A 20732-nucleotide genomic window follows, 5' to 3' on the forward strand; every position below is an offset into this window, starting at 1 on the left:
AGTTAAATAAAGTACTGGAATAATAATGTTAATGTATAGTTATAGCAAAGTTAGTATTGTTATAATGAAGTTATAAATAAAGCACAGTTATAGTAAAGTTAGATAAGGTACTGTTGAATAAAGCATTGTCAAAATAAAGTTCACGTACAGTAATAATAATTTAAATATAGTTTTGTATAATTAAATAAAGTACTGTTACAGTTTAGTTCACTAAAGAACTGTAATACTAAAATTCAATTAACCTCTGTTAAAGTAAAGTTAAATAAGGTACTGGTATAATAATGTTGATAAATAATGTAATAAAGTATAGTTACAAAGTATTGTTATAATGAAGTTGAAATAAAGTGCAGTCATAGTAAAGTTAGATAAAGTACTGTTATGATAAAGTTGAATAAAGAATGGTCATTATAAAGTTAAATAAAGTTCTGTTATAATATTTTAAATATAGTACCGCCATAATTAAATAAAGTACTGTTAGTTTAGTTAAATAAACTACTGTTATAATAAAGTTCAATTAAGTGCTGTTAAAGTAAAGTTAAATAGAGTACTGGTATAATAATGCTAATAAATAATGTAATAAAGTATAGTTACAAAGTTAAAGTATTGTTATAATGAAGTTGAAATAAAGTGCAGTCATAGTAAAGTTAAATGAAGTACTATATATAGTACTATAATAATTTAAATAAAGTATTGTCATTATTAAAGTACTGTTACAGTTAAGTTAAATAAAGTACTGTAATAAAGTTCAAAAACGTTAAATTAAATACTGGTAAGTATTGTTACAATGAAGTTAAATTAAGCACAGTTGTAGGAAAGTCAGATAAAGTACTGTTATAATAAAGCTGAATGAAGTATGGTTGTTATAAAGTTAAATAAAGTACTGTTATAATGAGGTTCAATTAAGTGCTACTATAGTAAAGTTAAATTGAATACTGGCATAATAATTTAAATAAAGTATTGACATAATTTTTAAAAAGTACTGTTACAGTTAAGTTAAATAAAGCATTGTTATAATAAAGTTGAATTAAGTGCTGTTATAGTTGAGTTAAATAAAGTACTGGTATAATAATGTTAAATAAAGAATAGTGATAATAAAGTTAAAGTACCATTATAATAAACCCAGTACAGCTTCACATTCTAACTCATAAACACCCAGAAATCCCAAAAAGAGGAGCAAGGAGTGCAGGTGTTCAGAGAGCAGCAGACAGTAACGTACCTGCTGCACCCTGACAGGCCTCCAGCATCACCCCAGTCTGACTTCACCTCATCATCACAGCGCTCAAACACTTCAGGCTAGAAATAAAAACATTGCAAATGATCTGTTTCAAATATGAGGTATTTACTGAGCTCTTTTTTTAGATTTCAATACTTTCCATTAATTTAGTTAAATACTTTCAGTCAAAAGGCAAACATCACATTATCATTAAAGCTAACGACAATCATTACAGCAAACACAAACGATGTGAGGCCATCACCATCCAACGACTTCACATCTGATTTTTTGTTCTTTAAAGGTGGTGATTCAGGGGTTAAAGGTCAAAGTCCTCCGTTCTCCTCCAGTTTTTGGAAAAGTGCCAGGCTGCGGAGGTGGGACTGCCTCTCTCCGTTCTTCCACAGAATGAGCAGGTGGTCCGTCGAGCAGGTGACCAAACCGTTCTCCTGAAAGCTCATGAACATCTGACACAAAAAAAGGGGGGTTGTTACTTTTGTGGCAGCATTATGAAAGCAGAACATAAGCTTTGGACAGCATTAAAAATTATACCTGGATTGCTCCCGAGTGTCCAATCAGATCGCCTGTCAACTCCAGCGTCCTGATGTTTGGGATGTCCATGACCTTCTTAGACGGAGGACCGGTCTGTTTGTTTGACCGGCTGAAAGTCCACATCCCAAAGAATCCTGCATTATTGGTCAGAGAGGAAGGACTCAGATTAACCCTCTATGGTATGGTTTTGCCTCTAGATGACATACCCATTTTTTGGCTGTTTGCATTCTCACAATACATTCTCAATTACGCTGCAATACTTTCATAAAGAGCCTGGGCCCTCAGGGAACCAACAGCACTGTTTTCAGGAAAAATAATGGCGAACCAGGTATAGAAAGGGTTCATTAAAATAATCATTAGTTGCAGCCCTATTCCACATTGCCACCATTATAGGTTAAAATGTACTAAAATTTCCCCTTAAAGAACACAGAATGTACAAGTTACTGATTTCTAGTTTCCCAGAGATTTTAAACAAACGATGGACAAATATTTGGCGTTTGGTGTTGATTAGCGAGTTATGTAGCCAGAGTGTACTCTCCAGCCAAAATCTATTCAGAATGACCACAGCTCTACACCGACTGCAACCAGCTCGACCATCAAAGATAGCACGACCACACACACGCACACACACACACACACACACACACACACACACACACACACACACACACACACACACACACACACACACACACCCACCCACCCACACAACTTTAGACCACCCCACTTAAGTAGGAAACAGGCTCTGGGAGTGCTGGAACAGTCCACTCTCCTTTGATACACACACCACCACATCTGGACCGCATTACTGCACCTCCACGCCACCCACGCATCAACACACTCAACTGTGCACACAAAAGTTGAGTGCAGGCAATTTTCCTCACGCTTTGAACTTTGTGATTCGTACTCGTGTGTGTAATCTATCACTGGGAACGGAGTCCAGTTTTCTTTAAGGAGGCAATCCACAGGAGGAAATGGGAAGATACGTCTCAAAATGTGACATTAAAGCATGTCACACGTTGTATTTGCGTATGTGTACGTGTCACCTGCAGAGGCTGGTTCAGCAGGCAAAGGCAGGTCCTGGATCTCCCACATCCTCACACTGCCGTCTTCAGAGCAGGACATGAGCTCGCTGAAACAGAGACAGAGTCACACCAACAGTCCAACAGCTGCTTAAATTACAACTAAGCTAGGGGTCCACCGCTAATGTTTTTCAGGGCTGATACCGATTATTAGTAGCTAATGAAACTGATGAATGACAATAAAAATGAAATGCTTCTGTCAATATTTAGAATTTGGAATATGACAGATTCCAACACAAAACTTAGTTAAAAACTGAACTTGTACTGAAGTGCTATTTTTAGTAGTGCAATTACCTGTAACAATGCAATTATCTTAAATGGCAATAATAATATATAGCATGTAATAGCAAGTTTTTTTTATAAAGTCAAGTTAAAATTTAAATAAAAATGAATAAATAAAAACAGCTCCCTAAGGTTCCACAAAGTAAAAGTTCCTCCCATGCTGACACTTTCTTTGCACTTTTTAATTTATTAATTTTATCTGTGATCACTAATATAAAACACTGACACAGATAATCGGCAAAATGCCAAATATCAGCCCCAATAATTAACCAGGCCGATAATCTGTCGACCTGTAATTACAGTTAAGTGTATTTCACACACGTGGACACAGATGTGTACTGCACTGTTCTCTTTTTATTGCTTTTTGCAATAAATATACAATATTTTGACTATTTATATTTTTTTTGTACTGTCTGAATATCTAAAATAAGTCTACACTAAAATATTTCATTCAAATTATAGATCACAACACAAAATCATGCATTAAAAGAGCGTTCACTCCAACATAAAACCTACATTGTTTACCTCTTACCTGCAATCAATAAATCTAAACCGTTTTTTGTAAGTTGGGAGTGTTGGATATCGGCTGTAGAGACGTCTGCCTTCTCTCTAATATAATGGAACTAAATATCACTCGGTTTGTGGTGCTCAAAGCAGCCAAAAAATACATTTTAAAATGGACATTAACATGATGGAAAAGTCACTCTCTCTTTTTGTTTATTGATTCTATTGGACTGCTTATAAGCATTTTATTCCAGTTTGCTTCTCTGGGATCTGTTAAAAAAAGTGAAATGTTATACAGGCAGATGTTAGCTGAGTCAAAGATGAAGGCGAGACCTTTAAGAGGTCATGGGACTTTTTTTTTGCTCACAGCGTCTCTGTGATCACTGATGATCCAACTGTTTGACTATGACTACTAAATGTTTATTTTGGCTGTTATAAAAATGTGCATTTGTCACAGGCCTCCGGACGTTGTACAGCTACAGATAATAACTTGTCTGTTTGTTTACATTGAAATAAAGGAGAACATCAATAATAAAAAAAAAAAAGAAAAACTCAACAGTAATGTTTCTTTTAAGAAATCATGACACTGTAACTCATGATAATCTACAGACCTTGTTTTGAGCAATTTCATGTGGGAACTATTTTCTCTCTACTGAACTAGATTCACCAATCAAATCAGGGCAGAAAAAAGCATCTACAGCTATTGTTTGAGCTCAGCTGAGCAGGACGCCATTAATGTTTACATCTTCTGCTGTCACTGCTGCAAACCTCTCATCCACGAGAAAATGCACACCCCCTTTGAGTGCATCTCAAAAAATTTGAATATTGTGAAAAACATTAATATTTTCCATTAGTTATTTGAGGAGGTGACAATTTAACATATTCCAGACTCACTACATAAACTAACATGTATCCAGTACTGGAGGTACAGGTACTGGATTTCTGATTTACTATCAGCCATAGTCATCAAAATAAAAAAAATTTAAAAAACTGCTTGAAATATTCTCATTTACGTGTAATGAATACACATTATACCACATTATATGAGTTTACCTTTTTGAATTAAAATACTTAGAAAAAGTAACGTTTTCCACAATATTGTAATTTTTTGAGATGCACCTGTATTGGAGAGAAGGCAGAACTCTCTGTGGTCCAAATCTCTAACACTCGGCAACTCACACCAAAACAATTCAGATTAAAAAGCAGCACTATAGGTAAAATAAAAAATGAGTGTTTCTGATCTGCGGGTGAACTGTTCCTTTAAGCAGAGATTCTGGAGTACAAAGTTAAAAACTGGTACAAGTGAGAAGTGTGTCTTCTCTAAGAACATCATTTAGAAAAGCAATCAGTGGCAAATAATTATTTATCTATTTAATTATTTATTTTTATTTTTTTTACAGTTTTACTATCATTTTATTCATGTATCATTTTATTATTTTAGTATATTTACTTATTATTAAAGTACTTTGTGCTGTTATCTTGTCAATTACCTGTTATCTGCAGTTTGAGTAATTTACTTATTTATCTTTAATTATTACTATTATCATTTTATCTGTATATTTACTTGTTTATTTATCTATTTACCTGTTGTCTTTTTCCCTCTATTCATAGCTTTTATTCTGCCTCTGCTGTTTACTCACTTTTGGTAGCATTTCCTCACTTCCTCAGTTTCTGGTTTTAATGAGTACTTCAATTTTTTAATTTTTTTACTTAATCACAAAGTCCTGTTTTCATTCATGTGTTTGCATGCTTATGTGAGTGTGTGTGTGGGGTGGGGGGGGTCTGTCTGTATGAAAAATGCTGATCAAAAGTGCAAATTAAGTCTGATTGATTGAAATAAAATATTAATCTAAAGAGGTGAAAAGCTTTTAGTTTTTGTTGTTTTTTATTAATCATACTGAAGCCCTTGTTCTCTGTCACACCTTGGACAGGTTAGAGACAGGAAGTGACATCTTACCTGTCAGATAACAGCATGGTGTGTAACACATTCGAGTCGTGGGCCACCTTCCTGTAGGCCACCACAGTCTTGGTCAGAATGCTGTACACGTACAGGCCGCTGCCCACGGCTGCAAGGATGAGCTAAAAAACACACAAACACACATAATGATAAAAAAAAACCCAAGACACTGACAGTTTTTAAGTCCACTCATGCTGTCTTCCTCACCCGTCCATTGGTGGTCAGATGCTGAATGGACATCTCACTGGGTTTGGGGGCAGCCAGTCGTATTTCGGCCTGAGTGTTGGCTTGTGACTCCTCCCACAGGATGTGCTCATAGGCCAGGATGTTCCAATCAATCGCATCCCATAAGATTAACTCGCCCGCATGGGAACCGCTGGCGAAGAGCCCGTCTGAAGAGGACATGGAACCAGGGTTAGGCGAGTATGAACATTTTCAAACCAGTTTTATGTTAACCTTTAGACACTTAAATATCATAGTATACACTCTGTGCACAAAATGTGCTTTTCAAAATCAAGCTTTGAAAAATATCATACAATAATATTACTTTCTACTTTAATTAGTAAATTTTTTAATCTAATCATAAATATCAAATAATCATGAATTTTTAGAATTTTTAGAATTTTAACCCTTTAAATGCCAGGTTTTTGTCATGATGTTTTTGAGGGAAAATAACACAACAAACGTACAACATGCAAAGTGGATTTTTTTTTTTTTAGATTATCACAGCCTGGGAGATGTAAATAATTTGCAGCAACATTATTTGTGACAGTGCACCTAGGGGAAATAGCATTTATCTTCTCCATATGCCAAATATGGTAAAACAAAAAATAAAAATTGACATTATCAGGTTGAAAATAGAAAAAATTGCAAATTCCAAGACAAAAGTCCAGACTGACACCCAGAAGTAATACAATGCATGTTTTTATGCTTTGATGGCTGTGGAATCAAAATTTGCAGTTTGAATGAGTTTCAATGGCACATTTTTTAATGAGTATGTAATAAGTATAAATGTAATTGTTTCTTTTACACAGTGTATTTTAGACTTATTGTAGGAGCTGAGCAGGAAATTCCAAGATCAAACAAAAAGACACAATATTGCCAAAATGTATGCCATATGCATGAAAAAATAAAAAATAACAATGCAAAGCATGTAAAATGAGGGTTAAGCCAAACACGGGACCAGACTGAACATATGCTGAAGTTTACCAGGTGTCGCACTTGACCCAGCAGCTGCTCCTGAGTGGCACATCATGACACTGTGTCCCTACTGCAAACGAGCATCATAGCTCTCTGTTCATACTGAGTCCATTAAATATGCACTTCTGTTACTTCATGTAAACAAACTACGAAGCTATCAGCTCTGTGCTCCAGATCAGACTGGATACAAAAAAGAGGGGTAAGTGGTCTAGTTGATATCTTCCAAAATGTTTTTACATTACTTTTTAAAACAGAAAATAACATTCATAATAGCCAACAGCAAGTAGCCTAGCTTGTTATTAGCAACGGTAATTTAGCTTACTGGAGAATTTCTGCTTTCTGTCACCTATGTTGGTTTTTGTAGTGAAATAAGGCAGTGTTGCGCAGATAATTCCTAATTTCATCTTTATGGATCAGCGATTACACGTCCATTGTGGAACTTTGAAAGCAAGTGACAGGAATAAATAGAAAGAGTAGTTTTTGATGAAGTTTTACTAAAAACTCGCCAGGTCGATCGTGGTTATTTAGGACAAAATGTCGCCATATTGATGCAGTTCTGTTTTTCTTGACAGACTGTACTGTCTCCTCTTGTCACCCCAAAACATCAGGATTCAATTCAAATTCAAATTAACAAAGACAGCAAGGGTCACTCTGCCCCCTCCCACCTCTACTAAAATTTGATCTGCTTTTTGGTTATAAGCATAATATTATGTTAATCAGCACAGGTTGTTGATGTAGGCTACTTTCAATATGCCAGAACAAATGCCAGTTAAGCAGGTTTGGATAAATTAAAACTGTTTTGAGCTCGTATTCTTGACCAGACGAGCAAAACCAAAAAAAAAAAGACAGACTGACCATTGACGTTGATGAGAGCTCGAATCCTGTCCTGGTGGTCAGACAGGCAGCGGATTTCTGCCAGTGACAGGGAGGAGTCAGTGGAGACTGTCAGCCTGTAGATCACTGCAAACAAACGATAGGAAAATAACTGTCATTATAAATGTAGAGGGAAAAAAAGTACAATATCCCCTATGAGTATAAAGTAGCATAAAATACTCTGTAACAAGTGCCTCAAAATTAACTTAAGTGTAGAACATGGGTAAATGTACTCAGTTACCTCCCACCTCTATTAACATAAATATATTTGACTATTTTTCCAGCTTTTTAGTTGATACATTGTTAAGCAGTTGCAAAGTATTCTCTTTCTATGCAATATTAACTCCTTGAACCTGAAGCAACATCACTTTCCTCATGCTGCTTTCAGACGCCTTTTATAATATCTAAAACTTTGAACCTTCAGCAAATTGGTGCAATATCTTTCAGAAACATGAGAAAAGGCAATGAGCATCTCAGCAGATTTTTTATAAAGCTAAAAAAGATAAATGATTTTTTATAAAGCTTTGGAAAAAGATAGTGAAAAAAACTAGGGAAAAATTATAATTAAATTATTTTAATATCATATCAAAAACTATGTTATAATATTACTGTAATTTCAAGCACTTTTTCCAGATAATTTCCTTCTTTTTTCTTTTTTGTTTACTTTCTTTTTTGGCTTGTTTTTTTCTAATTTTCAGGTAATTTTTTCTTAGTTATGGGTTATTTCTTCTTCTTCTTCTACTGGTGTTTTTGAAATAAAACCAATTTGCAGAGGTTTCAAAGGGTTAATCTGGAAAGTTAAAAAACACACATTTTAAGGGTAAGAGTGCATAAAAAAAGCACAGAAATCAGAGTTTGTTTATCAAAAAGTGTTTGAGGCACTAAAATTTTGTTGATATTGATGCTTGTCCATGTCGAATAGCCTTCTGGTAAATTCGAATTAAAGATAGAGGTATGACAGGTTAATTAAATAATCCAATATGTCAGAAAACAGAATTTTAAGGTGGGAAAAGCAGATATTTTGGGGGGTTGGGGTGGGCGATGAATCTAATACATGAATATACTCAATGTATTGCAGCTGGTTCCACATGTGATGTATAAAATTACTTTTTAAAAATATACATATATATTGTTTTCATCTATTTGTGAATAAAATATTCTGTAATTATTGAACATATTCTGTCTCTTACCTATCTCTTTATCCATAGCAGCCGCTATACAGTTCTTGGGCAGCTCTATCAAAGCGGTTATTCCTGCGAAAATGCCAAGAAGCATTAACAACATTCATCAGTTTGTGTGCAAACAGCAGAGTCAGGGGGTGAGCTCAGTTAGTGCAACAATCAACTCGTGAGACGTTTATTGTGACAGTTCTTCTTCCTTTTGTTTCTCCTCACCGGTGTCGCTGTGGTTCTGTCTGTGGCACTGCAGCTGAAAGTCTTTGTTCCACACACACAGTTCTTCCCCACCAGAGACCCACACACACAGCCGCTCCAGCACCAGCAAACACTGAGAGAGAGAGAGAGACACGCGCGCACACACACACACACACAGCCAGATCAGCACATAACATATATGCTCCATTTTTAAATATCAACATAACAGCCAAGAAAAGAAACCAAATGCAATTAACCTATAGCTGTTGCAATTAACCTTAATGTATGATCAAGAGGAGGCAATTACCATTTTTATCTACAATCATAAATGGCAGAACAACCTTTAGACTCAAGCATTTTAATTAGTATGTTACATCACACAACTGTAATTGCCCAGAGTTGGATTATTTTAGAGATAAAATTGGCTCTATACATGCTGAAATTACTGGTTATTTAAATGGAGTCAGGTGAATTTGGCAATAGTAATTTTGGTCCTGTTTCTGGTTAAACAAAAAGGATCTTACTCTTTAACAAAAGGGTCTATATCTATAGGGTCCTTTCCATATGTTGTCAGACACTTAGAGTAACAATCTGAGCCTGTCAATGTCAACATCAATGTATAATGTCTTACAGTTCAGTTTTGTTAGAGTGTGTACCCTTAATGTGTATTTTTGTTTTAATGTAATCTGTATGTAATCTTGATATAAATATGTGCCTTTTTGTCTTTTTACCATAACTGTTAAAATGCATGGTATTGCATGTAACTTTAATATCTTTTTTTTCTTTGCTAAAAGCTTAACTAGGGACAGGAGTCGGAAACTAGCATTAGCTATAATCTCTACATTTGAAACATCAGTTACTTCAGCTTGTAACAGGCAAATGTTGTACTGTTTATTATCTATGAACTATCAAATAAATAAATAAATAAAACACTGAACTTCCCCTTTAAGTGATACATCTATTACAGTGCTCTTAATAAGCCTGAACAAGACTTCCATTTATTTCTCATGTGCTAGCTTGTGCTGCTGTTGGCTGTCTGCATATTTTGACTGTTTTGACTGCTGCTCTTGTCTCTTGCAAAATTGTGAACATGGCTACGCTGTGCCTTTTTTGACTGTTTTTTATTTAAAGCTCAATAATAAAAAACAATAATAACAATAAAAACCTTGTGTCGCTGTGGTCTGTAAGTCAATCTGACAGCATTTCATTCAGACTTGTGTCATGCTAGAAGCCTTACATTAGTTATTAGGTCTGACCCAGTACATTGGAATTTGTGACTTTTCTGTAAAAGTGACTTATTCAGGCGTAAGGCCCACATGCAAAGTTTCCAATACATTTATACTTTTCTACAGGGGCTTACCTTTACAGAAGACTGCAGATCTGAAATGGTCTGAACTCGGTTGCCTGTATCCGGGTCCCACAGCTGACGCACCAGGTTAAAGAAAATCAAGTTTGAATTACAAACACAGAAACACAATGACTGAGTGAATGATATAAGTGTTTGTTTAAACATAGAGGTGTCTTCTGGTAGGAGGATACACTGAGGCTTCGGTCTGAGGAGGCTGTGATGAGCGAGGTGTGCGATGTGAGGCCATTATTACAGGTGAAGGTGGTTATGGCTGTTATTTGCTGGGAATGGCCCCTCAGCTCCTGCAGCCTCTCCCCGGTCTAACACAAGGAAAAAAAAAAAAAGCAATTAGTGCCACCGTGTTGTGTGCAATTTCACAATGCGCTGAAATAATCAACTTGGAGCCTATTACCTCGACATTCCACACCAAAACAAGGCCATCATCGCCGGCTGAGGCACATCTGGAAAACAGAACGTAAAAGATGTGAGTTGCTTCTTGCAGGTAGACTCATACGTGACAGAAATATCTCAGCGCACTTGGCAGACCTCATCTTAAATGTAGTCGCCAAGTTAATCTCTATCTGTGTGAGGGATCATTTCCCGTAGCTCCATCTCCGCCCGAGAAATCTTAAAAAAACACCTGTCCTGGGGCTTTCCACCTTCACTTGCCCTCTGACCCTGCGCCATCCGCACTACCTGTTCCCAAAATCAACAGACAGGATGACCGGATAAAAAAAAAAGAGAGATAAAATGAGAGGAGAGGAACTGTCGAGGATACATTTTCGGACTTCAAAAGCAATCTGGAGAGAATTTTCTGGCCTTTGCCCCCCGACTGTGGACCTGTGAGTGGAGAGGACGAGACCCAGAGGAGGGGGTTATTACTGGAGGAGACCAGGCGTGAAGCCAACCCCCCACCTCCTGACACACACACACGCACGTACTTAGTTCTGTTATAAATCCCAATCTGACCACTTATGCAGGCCCACTCTACCATGCCGGTGTGCAGCATGCTTCCACAAAGCAGCGGAGAGGAGAGCAGGTGCAAAAGCTTTATACGTGTGCGTGCATGTGTGCATGGACAGTGCATGGAGGGGCTTTGGCTCGACTGTACTGTGCACACACAATCACATAGTGGTGATGATTGGGCTCTTGTCATGCTCTGTAAGTTTTCTGTAGGTGAGGATCTCCTGTCAATCACAGAGGGATCGAGGCCAGCCAAGGGTAGAGAGGAGAGAGGTTAGAGAGAGAGAATAAAATAGGAGGGGGGGGGTTGTGGTCTGCTTACCTGAAGTCATCAATCTGCACCAGAAATCGAACAATGTCAAAATGTCCTTTCAGCACCTGCAGCTCAGTGAAGCAGTTTTTGGGCTGTTCCTCTCCGATGCACAACACGGGGCTTTTCTGCAGACATAAGAGGGAAAGTAGTGAGACAAACAGGCAGAGTAGCAGAGGCAGGCAGTGGACTCAGAGAGGAGGCTGGAGAGCGTCCACAGACAGCAGCACAAAGTAACTGTACAATTGCTAAGTATTGTTCTGAAGGACTTTTGAAGGGTCTTATACTTTAAGTCAGGGATACTTTTGCAAAAAAAAAAACCAGGAGGCCAGGGGCCAGATGCAGAAGACCCATACATGTTTCTTGGATATCAAGACATTTCCAGGACTTTAAAGGATGTTTCTAGGATTTTAGGATGTTTCTAGGACTTAAGGACATTTCTAGGTCTTAAGGACATTTTTAGGATATTAGGGACATTTCTGGGATTTTAGGATGTTTCTAGGATTTAAAGCCATTTCTAGGACTTCTAGGACTATCAAATCCAAATGTATTCGCAAAGCACATTTAAAAACAGAGTTGACCAAAATGCTGTACATCGATAAATAAGTTAGAAAGCAATAGTGATAAAAATAATAAATAAAAAATGGCATAAATGACATAAAAGAGGACAAGAGAGGAAGAAAAAGACCCAAGCTATTTAAAAGGCAGTGAAACCACAAGGTAAAGACTACAGAAACTGGCTTTCTCAGAGCATGTATGAAAGTTGACAAAGACAATAAATGAGTTTTTCAACAAGATTAGACTTAGGACATTTCTAGGATTTAAATTTTTTTAGACATTTCTAGCACTCCAGGATGTTTCCAGGATTTAAGGACATTTCTGGGATTTTAAGACATTTCTAGGACCTCAAGATGTTTCAAGAATTTTAGGACATTTCTAGGACTTTATAACTTTTTACTTTTTTTTACATTTTACATTTACATTTCTTGGATATTTGGACATTTAGGGGCTTAGCTAGGACCTCTGTTGGGGAGGCGGGGAGTTGAATATCAGTGCTTTAAGTTTATCCATTTTCTGCTGCTTTCTACTTCTAGTCCACTACATTCCAAGTGAAACCTTGTTATTTTACTGCTTTACATTTATTAGATAATTTCTCAGATTAAGCACTAACTTTAGGACAATACCCTTTTCTAAAAAGAATGCAATACCAAAAAAGAGTGTGCACATGGTGCCCCATGTCATGTCTGAGATAGTCTTCTCCACTTGCTATTTTCGAGGCCCGTAGAGGCCAAATTTTTCAATCTTGAAGAAAAAAAAAACAAGGATTAGAGAGAAGTCTGCAAAATAAATAGCAATTTCGGTCACAGGACTTTATTTTTTTCTCCTTTCTCTACCATAAATTATCTCATGACTTCTCAGATTTATTTATTTTTTATTGATTCTGTGACCTTTTAGAGGTTGGGAACCACAACTGGACCAAACTGTCTACAATGCGCAAAACAGAGGCCTCCAGTGAATGAAAAATCCAAAACTTCAAATCATTTTTGGTGAATTTAAACACAGAAAAACTGTATGAAAACACACATTTAAAAGCTCTCACACAACTCATTCAGTATAATCTAACTTTCATTTTTTCAGTTGTGTTTTCAGTGCTTCCCAAACAGCCCTTTCTGATGGGGAACTTGTATGAACGTGAAACTTATCTTATCTGCTCTCTTCAAAGACGAACTCCATTAGCAAAGACAATGATTTTACATCACTGAACATCGGGGCTGCTCGCCTACCGCGGCCTCGATCAGGTGGTTTCTTTGTGTTCATGTGTGAAATTGGTGTTGCGAAGGGTTAGTTTTGATCAACCAAATTCACACAATAATACAACAAACTAAAAGATCGAGGCAGCAGTGGACCATCATCTCCATGTTCAGCAATTTTTAATTCCTCCTTTTGTCAGCAGAGACTGGCTTTGGAGAGATCATAGATAAGTTTCACTTTTAGTTTAATTCCCCATGAGAAAGGGCTGTCTATTTGGGAAGTACTGAGCATAAGACTACATAAATGAGACTTAGATTACACTGCATAAGTTGTGTGAGAGTTTGTAAACAGCAATTTATATATATATATATATATATATATATATAATATAGTTTTGCTGTTGTTAAACACAGTCTCCCGACTTGACTTAAATTCATCAAGAATTGTCTGCTTTTTTGGATCCTTCACCATGGAGGCATGCAAGAAAGACAAAGTTTTCTTCACAAAATAAAAGCATTGGTTGAGTAGCCTAATTGACATACACATATGAAATATACCATATGATAAATATGATTTCTGATCTCTGTGAATTTTAGCTCAATTTTACATCAAAACTTGTTAATTATTGTTAGTGGTGGATGAAGTACCTGAAAAATATACTTGAGTAAAAGTACAGATATCTAACCATAAAATGTCTTTGGTAGAAGTTAAAGTCACCTATTAGAAAACTGCTAGGGTAAAGGTCTACAAGTATCTAATATTTATAGTATTTAAGTATCAAAAGTGATTTTATTTTATTAAACGTGCTTAAGTCGTAAAACTACAATTAATTCTGGCAATGACAGCAAATTGTCATAATTTTTATAATAATGATATCTACTTTTTGTAACATACACCACCTTAAATGAAAGAAAAACAAGGTCTTTATTACAATTTAAAGAACTTAAAGAACAAAAGTTTTGCTTCCCTCCCATTCCTTCTTTATTTTGTAGTAAGTCGCCAAAATGCTTAGGAGAAATGCATGTACAAGGTACACATTTTATTAAGGAAATGTAGTGGAGCAAAAGTGAATGTTATCAGAAATATAAAACTCAACCTAAGTACATAATACTCCCAAAAATACGTAGGTACACAGCATTATCATTTCATTACATTACACCACTGGTTATTTTCTATAAATCTGAATCCGCAAAAAAAAAAAAAAAACTAACGTTAGTAACTTAAATATCAAATATCGTGAAGTAAACAGTAAATTAAGTAAGGCTACAGTACTTGAGTAAATGTAACGTTACTTAGTTACTTTCCATTACTGCTTGAACAATATTTTTTGCACTGAGCTAATGGAGATTAGCGGAGTTTGTAAACAGTATTACCACATCTGCAATAAGGAATAACGTAACATTATTTAATAAACGAGACACATTGACCACAGAGCTAATTTGGCATTAAAATATTAGCTTCGTTAGCTCGCGTTACATCTTACCTCCACTGAACCCTGAGCTTCTCGACCACCAAGAATCCACCGAAGCATCGCTTTTGATGAGTAACGTTTGCTGGAGGAAACAGAATGAAGCTAGTTTACATATTTATCTGAATATGTACCAAAAACATGTCGTGTTAGCAAAACTGAACGCTTAAAAAACAAGCTAGAAGCAGAGCCGCAGACCACCTTACCACTCATTAGCGTAAACACTGACTCCCGAAACGCTTCCGCTTCAATGAAATATCGTCCTTTTTATCGTCCTCGTGAGATTGTTTTGAGGTGTAATGTTTCGTTTTTATGACCGGATTATTTCACCAAAAACGGTAACGTTATTACTGTCTCGTTTGGGCTAACTATATGTAAGCAAAAGATGCATCTCTGTCACGACCCAAACAAATCACTCATGTGACTCAAAGTACGGAAGCTCTGGTGTGACAAAATTTATTAATACGACAAATACTTCACAAAACATTCTATTTAGTTATAGTTATATATAGTGTTTTCCAAGAAGAGAATCGTCTAGACTTGCTGTAAAATATATAAAAAATATTTTTCTTTTAATTTATAATTTGTGTTTCCCGCCAATAAACTATAATTCCCTCGTCAAAAATTAGTAAAATTACATGAACTCTTTCTCCCACTGAAAAATCTAGAAACAATAAATATGCAAGCTGTGTTGCAAGTTTTTACTGATAAAAAGTAGAATATGAAAATCCTTCATGTGGACATCTCTCCTGTCCTCTACTTTATTGTGTAAAGCAAACTCAAAACCTAAAAGTTACATTTAAACTTAGGGACTGTACTTCATTTATCAGAGTACGGGGATGGACTTTGCAGGTTTTGGCTATGATAAATAGTGTGATTTTGTCACAAGTCAAATAAGTCAAATAAACTGAAATGACATTTGGTTTTGATGGCTATCAGTTATTTGTTAGTGTGTATTAAGCCAACCTGTTGAACTCAGTGCCCTGTCAATCACAATAACACTACTTGAAGGAATAAAGAAGCTTATTAAAGCAACAGAAAAATAGCTAAAACTTGGTGGAAACCCAGTCAAAAGATTACAACACATCCAAAAGTCACTTTTCATGTGTTCACATGTGTGAATTACATATTGACCTAATCATGACTTCCTTCCAACCTAGCTAAATTATGCTTAAGGGCTTCATACATCGATTTAACCATTAAAAACCTAAAATTTACCTATTTTTTTCTTGTATAGCATTCAGACACCTCTGATTTAATCCTTAAAACCTCAGCAAATTGTTTTGATTTCTTTTGAAAATATGGAAAAAGGGAAATGAGCAACTTAGGAAGAAATGTATTGCAAATTGCAAGAAACTAGTAAAAGGTGACAAGGAAAAACACCTGCAAAAAAGAGAGAGGAAGAGAAAAAGAATTATAAGAAAATTGTTTTTAAAATGCAAAGAGAACTACATATATGCATTATAATTAGATATTTACAATTTTAATACATAATGATACTCATATAATTTCAGCACCTTTTTCAGGTGATTTCCTTGTTTGTTTTTGTATTTTATTTTATTTTTTATTCATTTTTATCATTTTTTTGTAACTTTTTTTTTTTAATTTAATGCTATTTTCCATTTAAAGGTGCTCATTGTCTTCTTTTTATGTTCTTGAAAGATAGAGGGAAAATGAAATATGGAAACAGTCTGCAGATGCCAGACTTTGCACAAAAAATATTTTGCACAGTGAAACCCAGACATTCAATTTAAGTGACAAGTAAAATACCTTTTTTGGGTGTATTGGAAACAGTGTATCCTGTCTAAATAGGTGTAATTCTAATTTTCACAGCTAGATGGCAGTGTGTCATAATCCCATGAGATCAGAGGAAGGTTCAATCCTTCATCAGCCAGTGATAACCAAGTATAAAGTGTTTCCCTTTTATCTAAGTTATATGTATAAATCCTGAAAGATAAAATCAAAACATTTGATAGATTGATTCAAAGTGCTCTGTCTACATTTTCTCCTACTTCCCCTTGTTTCTCTCCTCCATCCCATGACTTCTGCATTAATGCTGACCTGCTCTCCCTCTGTATCTTCCTCCTCCATTCTCCATCCTCCTCTTCCTCCTCCTCCTCTGGGGTGTCTCCCCTGCTAACACAGATAATACACATACCAGATACACACACACTCACACAGTCACACATCACCCAAGCTGTGTCTACTCCTGCTCCCCCGATTGAGACGACATGCAGTGTAGGGCCTGTGACCTTCATGGTGGCTCAGATCTGCGGCTGGCACTGATTTCTGATTTAGTGTCGATCCGCCGCGCTTGTCAGGGGCTGCGAGGTGCTTTCCATGCGGTAATAGAAAAGCTCAAGGGCAGCTCGAGAAAGGAGGAGGGTTAGGGAGAGGGATTGGTTTGAGGTGGAGTGAATGGGTTTTAGATTTGGAGATGGGTGATGCTCTGTTTAACTATCTGTCAGATATCTGGATGAACGGGTCAAATATGTAGAGTGGAGGGAGGGGGTTTGAATCCATATGTATTAAATGCAAAAGATTTGAAAGAATGTGACTCAAGCACAAAAGCAACTAGACTGCAGCTTTAAGTGAAAGGCTTCTGTCAGTATGCTAAAATGCTAATAGTAGGTATAGTAGGTGTGTTTGCCACGTTCATCAACTTAATTTAGCGTGCAAACATTTAATACTTAGCACTAAACATAAATTTCAGCTGGGGCTGATGGGAATGTCTTCAAGGATCTTTAGTCATAAGCAAAAGTATTGAACAAATTACAATTCTGACCCAATGACAGCACTAAAAGAAAAGCCAGAGAATTACCATAGTGGCTACAACTGGTCCTGAGTGTAAAGCCCGTTCTCATTCCAAAGTCGTCAAATATGACTGTTTTGATACTGCTCTTAGCATACAATCCTGATGCCAAAAGGCACCTTTCGTCAGTATGGAGGCATGCAAGAATACGCCAGAATCAGCCGAGAACGTGGCCAGAGAGAACCAGTCATTTTGTTATTATATGCCGCAGGAGGACCAGATGGCCATGCGACACCAGCCGTGGCAGCCTGATACACAGGTTGGCAGCATTGCTCGAGAACGCAGCCGGGACACGAACACTGTCACATGCAAATGATACACCTCTAAATGGCATCAGGTGGAAATGCTGCCAGTAACGATGTAACCATGTCCAACAAACCCTGGATTTTCATGAGGGAGTCCAGTGTTAAATTCCTATCTGAATATATATTTTTACATGTGCCTCCTTCCCTTAATCCTAACCATGCCAGCATGTGCGTTTGTTGATGTTCCAGCATTCATTGCCATGTGCTTTTGCTGCCTAAACATACGAATGAACGTAAAGAGCAGATGCAGAGGGACATAATATGTGGACGTGGAAGTCGAAGCAAAGCGGCAACATGTGACGACTTCATGAGATGGCATGAGGATGTCTCAGAGTGGAACATGAACATCTGCACCAAGTGTCATGGCAATCCAATCAGTAGCTGTTGAGATAATATCCTCACAGCCAAAAATTTGACACTCATGCCCAGGCATTTTTTGCTTGTGGGGCCTATGTTTGTAGTAAATTCTTGAGTTCCAAAAAGGTGCAATATAAGTTCAATGTATTATTATTAGTAGTAGTAGTAGTAAATGAGCTGAAAAAATGGGTCTTATATGGGATTGTCTGCAAGTTTAATAACACCCCATGTCAATTGTCCACATGAGTAGTTACATGCAAGTGGGCCCCACATGGGTAATGCCAGGGCTATCTGGGTACCAAGTGTGTATGGGCCCAAAATGGACATCTTTTCTGGGGCCCATGGGTAAACATGTGGGCAACTGGCATGGTGCCAATGTGGAGCCCATGGACAATCCCTTATAGGGCCATTTTTCAGCCTATTTATTATGAGCCCCACAGAAAAACTTTAGCTGGGTGGTGGCGCTAGAGGAAAAGTGAGAGGATGACCAAAATCAGAAGAGGTTCACTCTCTGGGGATCAGGAATCTTTATGCAAAATATCATGACTGTCCCTTTAATAGTTGTTGAGATATTTTAGTCGGGACCTAGAGCAACTACTGACAATGAATAAGGCACCAAGAGGGTAAGTAGGCTCCGAACTGTGACTGGTTTGATTATATTTATGCTAAAGTCCAGAGATGCATTTTATGGTGGTTTATTAAAACAAAAAACTGGCAACTGGAATAACTAAAACAAAACAAGAGGAAATGTGATATTAACAACAGATGATTCTTCTCCGAGGACAAGACGAAGCTCGCGCCACTGACAGCAACCACAAACATAAAATATCAGAGCCAAACTCACCATTTTTGTCTAGATGCTGCCACGCCACTGGATGAACACTCTGCAGTGGTCTATATCTTGGCAGGTGCTTTGCATATAGGTGTCACTTCATCCATCATGCCCTCCACGTTAGCTCATATACGTCACATTAATATTATACATAATAAATGTACAGATGTTACGTATTTGTGGTTTCCAAAACAACAGCCTACAATGTCAACAATTACCTCAAGGGACTGGGCTGGGACCATAGTGGTGGACCAATCAACCAACAAATAGAGGTTGCCATCCCAGTCAAAGCAACAAATGTAAAGCTCATGGTGGCTCTAGAGGGAAAGGCAAAGTCATTAGGGTGCATCATCTGGTAACCATGAAGTAAAGGTTAAAATATTTCACAAAATAAGCTAAGAATATGACCTTGTGGTGCCACTACAGTAAAAGCTAAAAATTACCAAAGAAATTACAGTTGATCCTCTGGGCACAATGAATATTTACACTAAAATTTGTGGCAATCCACCCAATAAAGAAAAAAGCATATGGAAAATGTGACAAGGCTATGATGGTGCCAGGAAACTTTGTAGGAAGTAACATTTTCAAACACATTATAAGATAAGGATGAGAGAAAAGGTAAGTTTATAAAATGTGAGCGCAGACAGGCTGGTCAGGTGGAGATTTAGGTGATTCACTGGAGAGAAAAAAGGAAGAAAAAGTGGCTCCTGAGTGCAGCGGCATAGGCCTGCTATAGACGAGGTGTCAAATATGACCAATGGCAGGAATCAGCTGAGAGGTGAAGTCATGATGCGATGGCCACAAAAACACTCCCAGCATTAAAGACCCGGAGTCAGAGCAAAGCAAAAAGTCCGCCCACCCCCTCGTCCTCAGCTGCGGCGCCCGATCTCATCCCGCTATATCCACCCTGTAAGGAAAACAAATGGTTATGATGATAGAAAAGGAATTAAGCTGTAATTTAACAACGGGCCAACAACAGTATTCAATAACAGGCTCCCTCCCTCGCTGTTCAGAGAGGTCTTGTAGAAGAGAGAGTCTCATTCTTGACCAACACACTTCACTGTCCCTCTTCATCAAGCTTCCACTGTGTCCTGCTTTACTTAGCGTGGCCCCAGCCTCACACGGGATCTGCACTCAGACCTCCACACACAAAAGAGCACCGCCATAAGTCCACAGCTAATGATATACACAATCTGTCCTTACAGTTTGTTTCTATACAAAAATATGACTTTTTTTAATGTTAACAATACCAATATACTCAGTATTTCTTTACCGCTCAAACCTCTGCCCCCTAACCAATCAATGGCATGACAGGTTAATGGTGTCCTTAATGCACTGGCTTCATTCTTTAACCTTGGTGGTTGCTGCTATATTGCAGTGGTTACTTTAAAACTTTGCTTAAGTTTAACAGTGGTTTGGTAAATGTATGGCTTAGGCAAATAAAGCACGTTATGGTGATAATCATGTTTAAGCTTAAAATTTGAGCTTTTGGTAGCATAACCCTGGCCGGAAATGCAGCAAAATATTGTAGGTTTCAAAAAGACATCCTGTC

The 20732-nt window shown here is 37.1% G+C and overlaps 1 protein-coding gene across 1 annotated transcript; it reads right to left on the minus strand.

Moving 5' to 3' along the window:
• Nucleotides 1-1318: 1318 nt before the first annotated feature.
• Nucleotides 1319-15319, minus strand: wdr41 (WD repeat domain 41). The gene is made up of 14 exons (XM_042509401.2): nucleotides 15081-15319; nucleotides 14890-14959; nucleotides 11667-11782; nucleotides 10794-10842; nucleotides 10573-10701; nucleotides 10394-10456; nucleotides 9055-9166; nucleotides 8851-8913; nucleotides 7643-7747; nucleotides 5795-5979; nucleotides 5588-5709; nucleotides 2809-2894; nucleotides 1763-1896; nucleotides 1319-1677 (listed from the first exon to the last, which is right to left on the minus strand). The coding sequence occupies exons 2-14, from the start codon at nucleotides 14935-14937 to the stop codon at nucleotides 1537-1539; spliced, it is 1353 nt and encodes a 450-aa protein (XP_042365335.2). The 5' UTR covers nucleotides 14938-14959; nucleotides 15081-15319; the 3' UTR covers nucleotides 1319-1536.
• Nucleotides 15320-20732: the final 5413 nt, after the last annotated feature.

The sequence above is a fragment of the Plectropomus leopardus genome, chromosome 20 (genome assembly GCF_026936395.1).
Source record: "Plectropomus leopardus strain MGB_pleo_1.0 chromosome 20, ASM2693639v1, whole genome shotgun sequence".
NCBI classification, from domain to species: Eukaryota; Metazoa; Chordata; class Actinopteri; order Perciformes; family Serranidae; genus Plectropomus; species Plectropomus leopardus.

Excerpts from the sequence above, each read along its gene's own strand:
- wdr41 (XM_042509401.2), bottom strand. The coding sequence starts at position 14,937 with ATGCTTCGGTGGATTCTTGGTGGTCGAGAAGCTCAGGGTTCAGTGGAG. Across the intron at positions 10,702-10,793 it reads TTTTGGTGTGGAATGTCGAG|ACCGGGGAGAGGCTGCAGGA; the intron begins GTAATAGGCTCC and ends TCCTTGTGTTAG. Across the intron at positions 1,897-2,808 it reads TGCTGAACCAGCCTCTGCAG|GATTCTTTGGGATGTGGACT; the intron begins GTGACACGTACA and ends CCAATAATGCAG.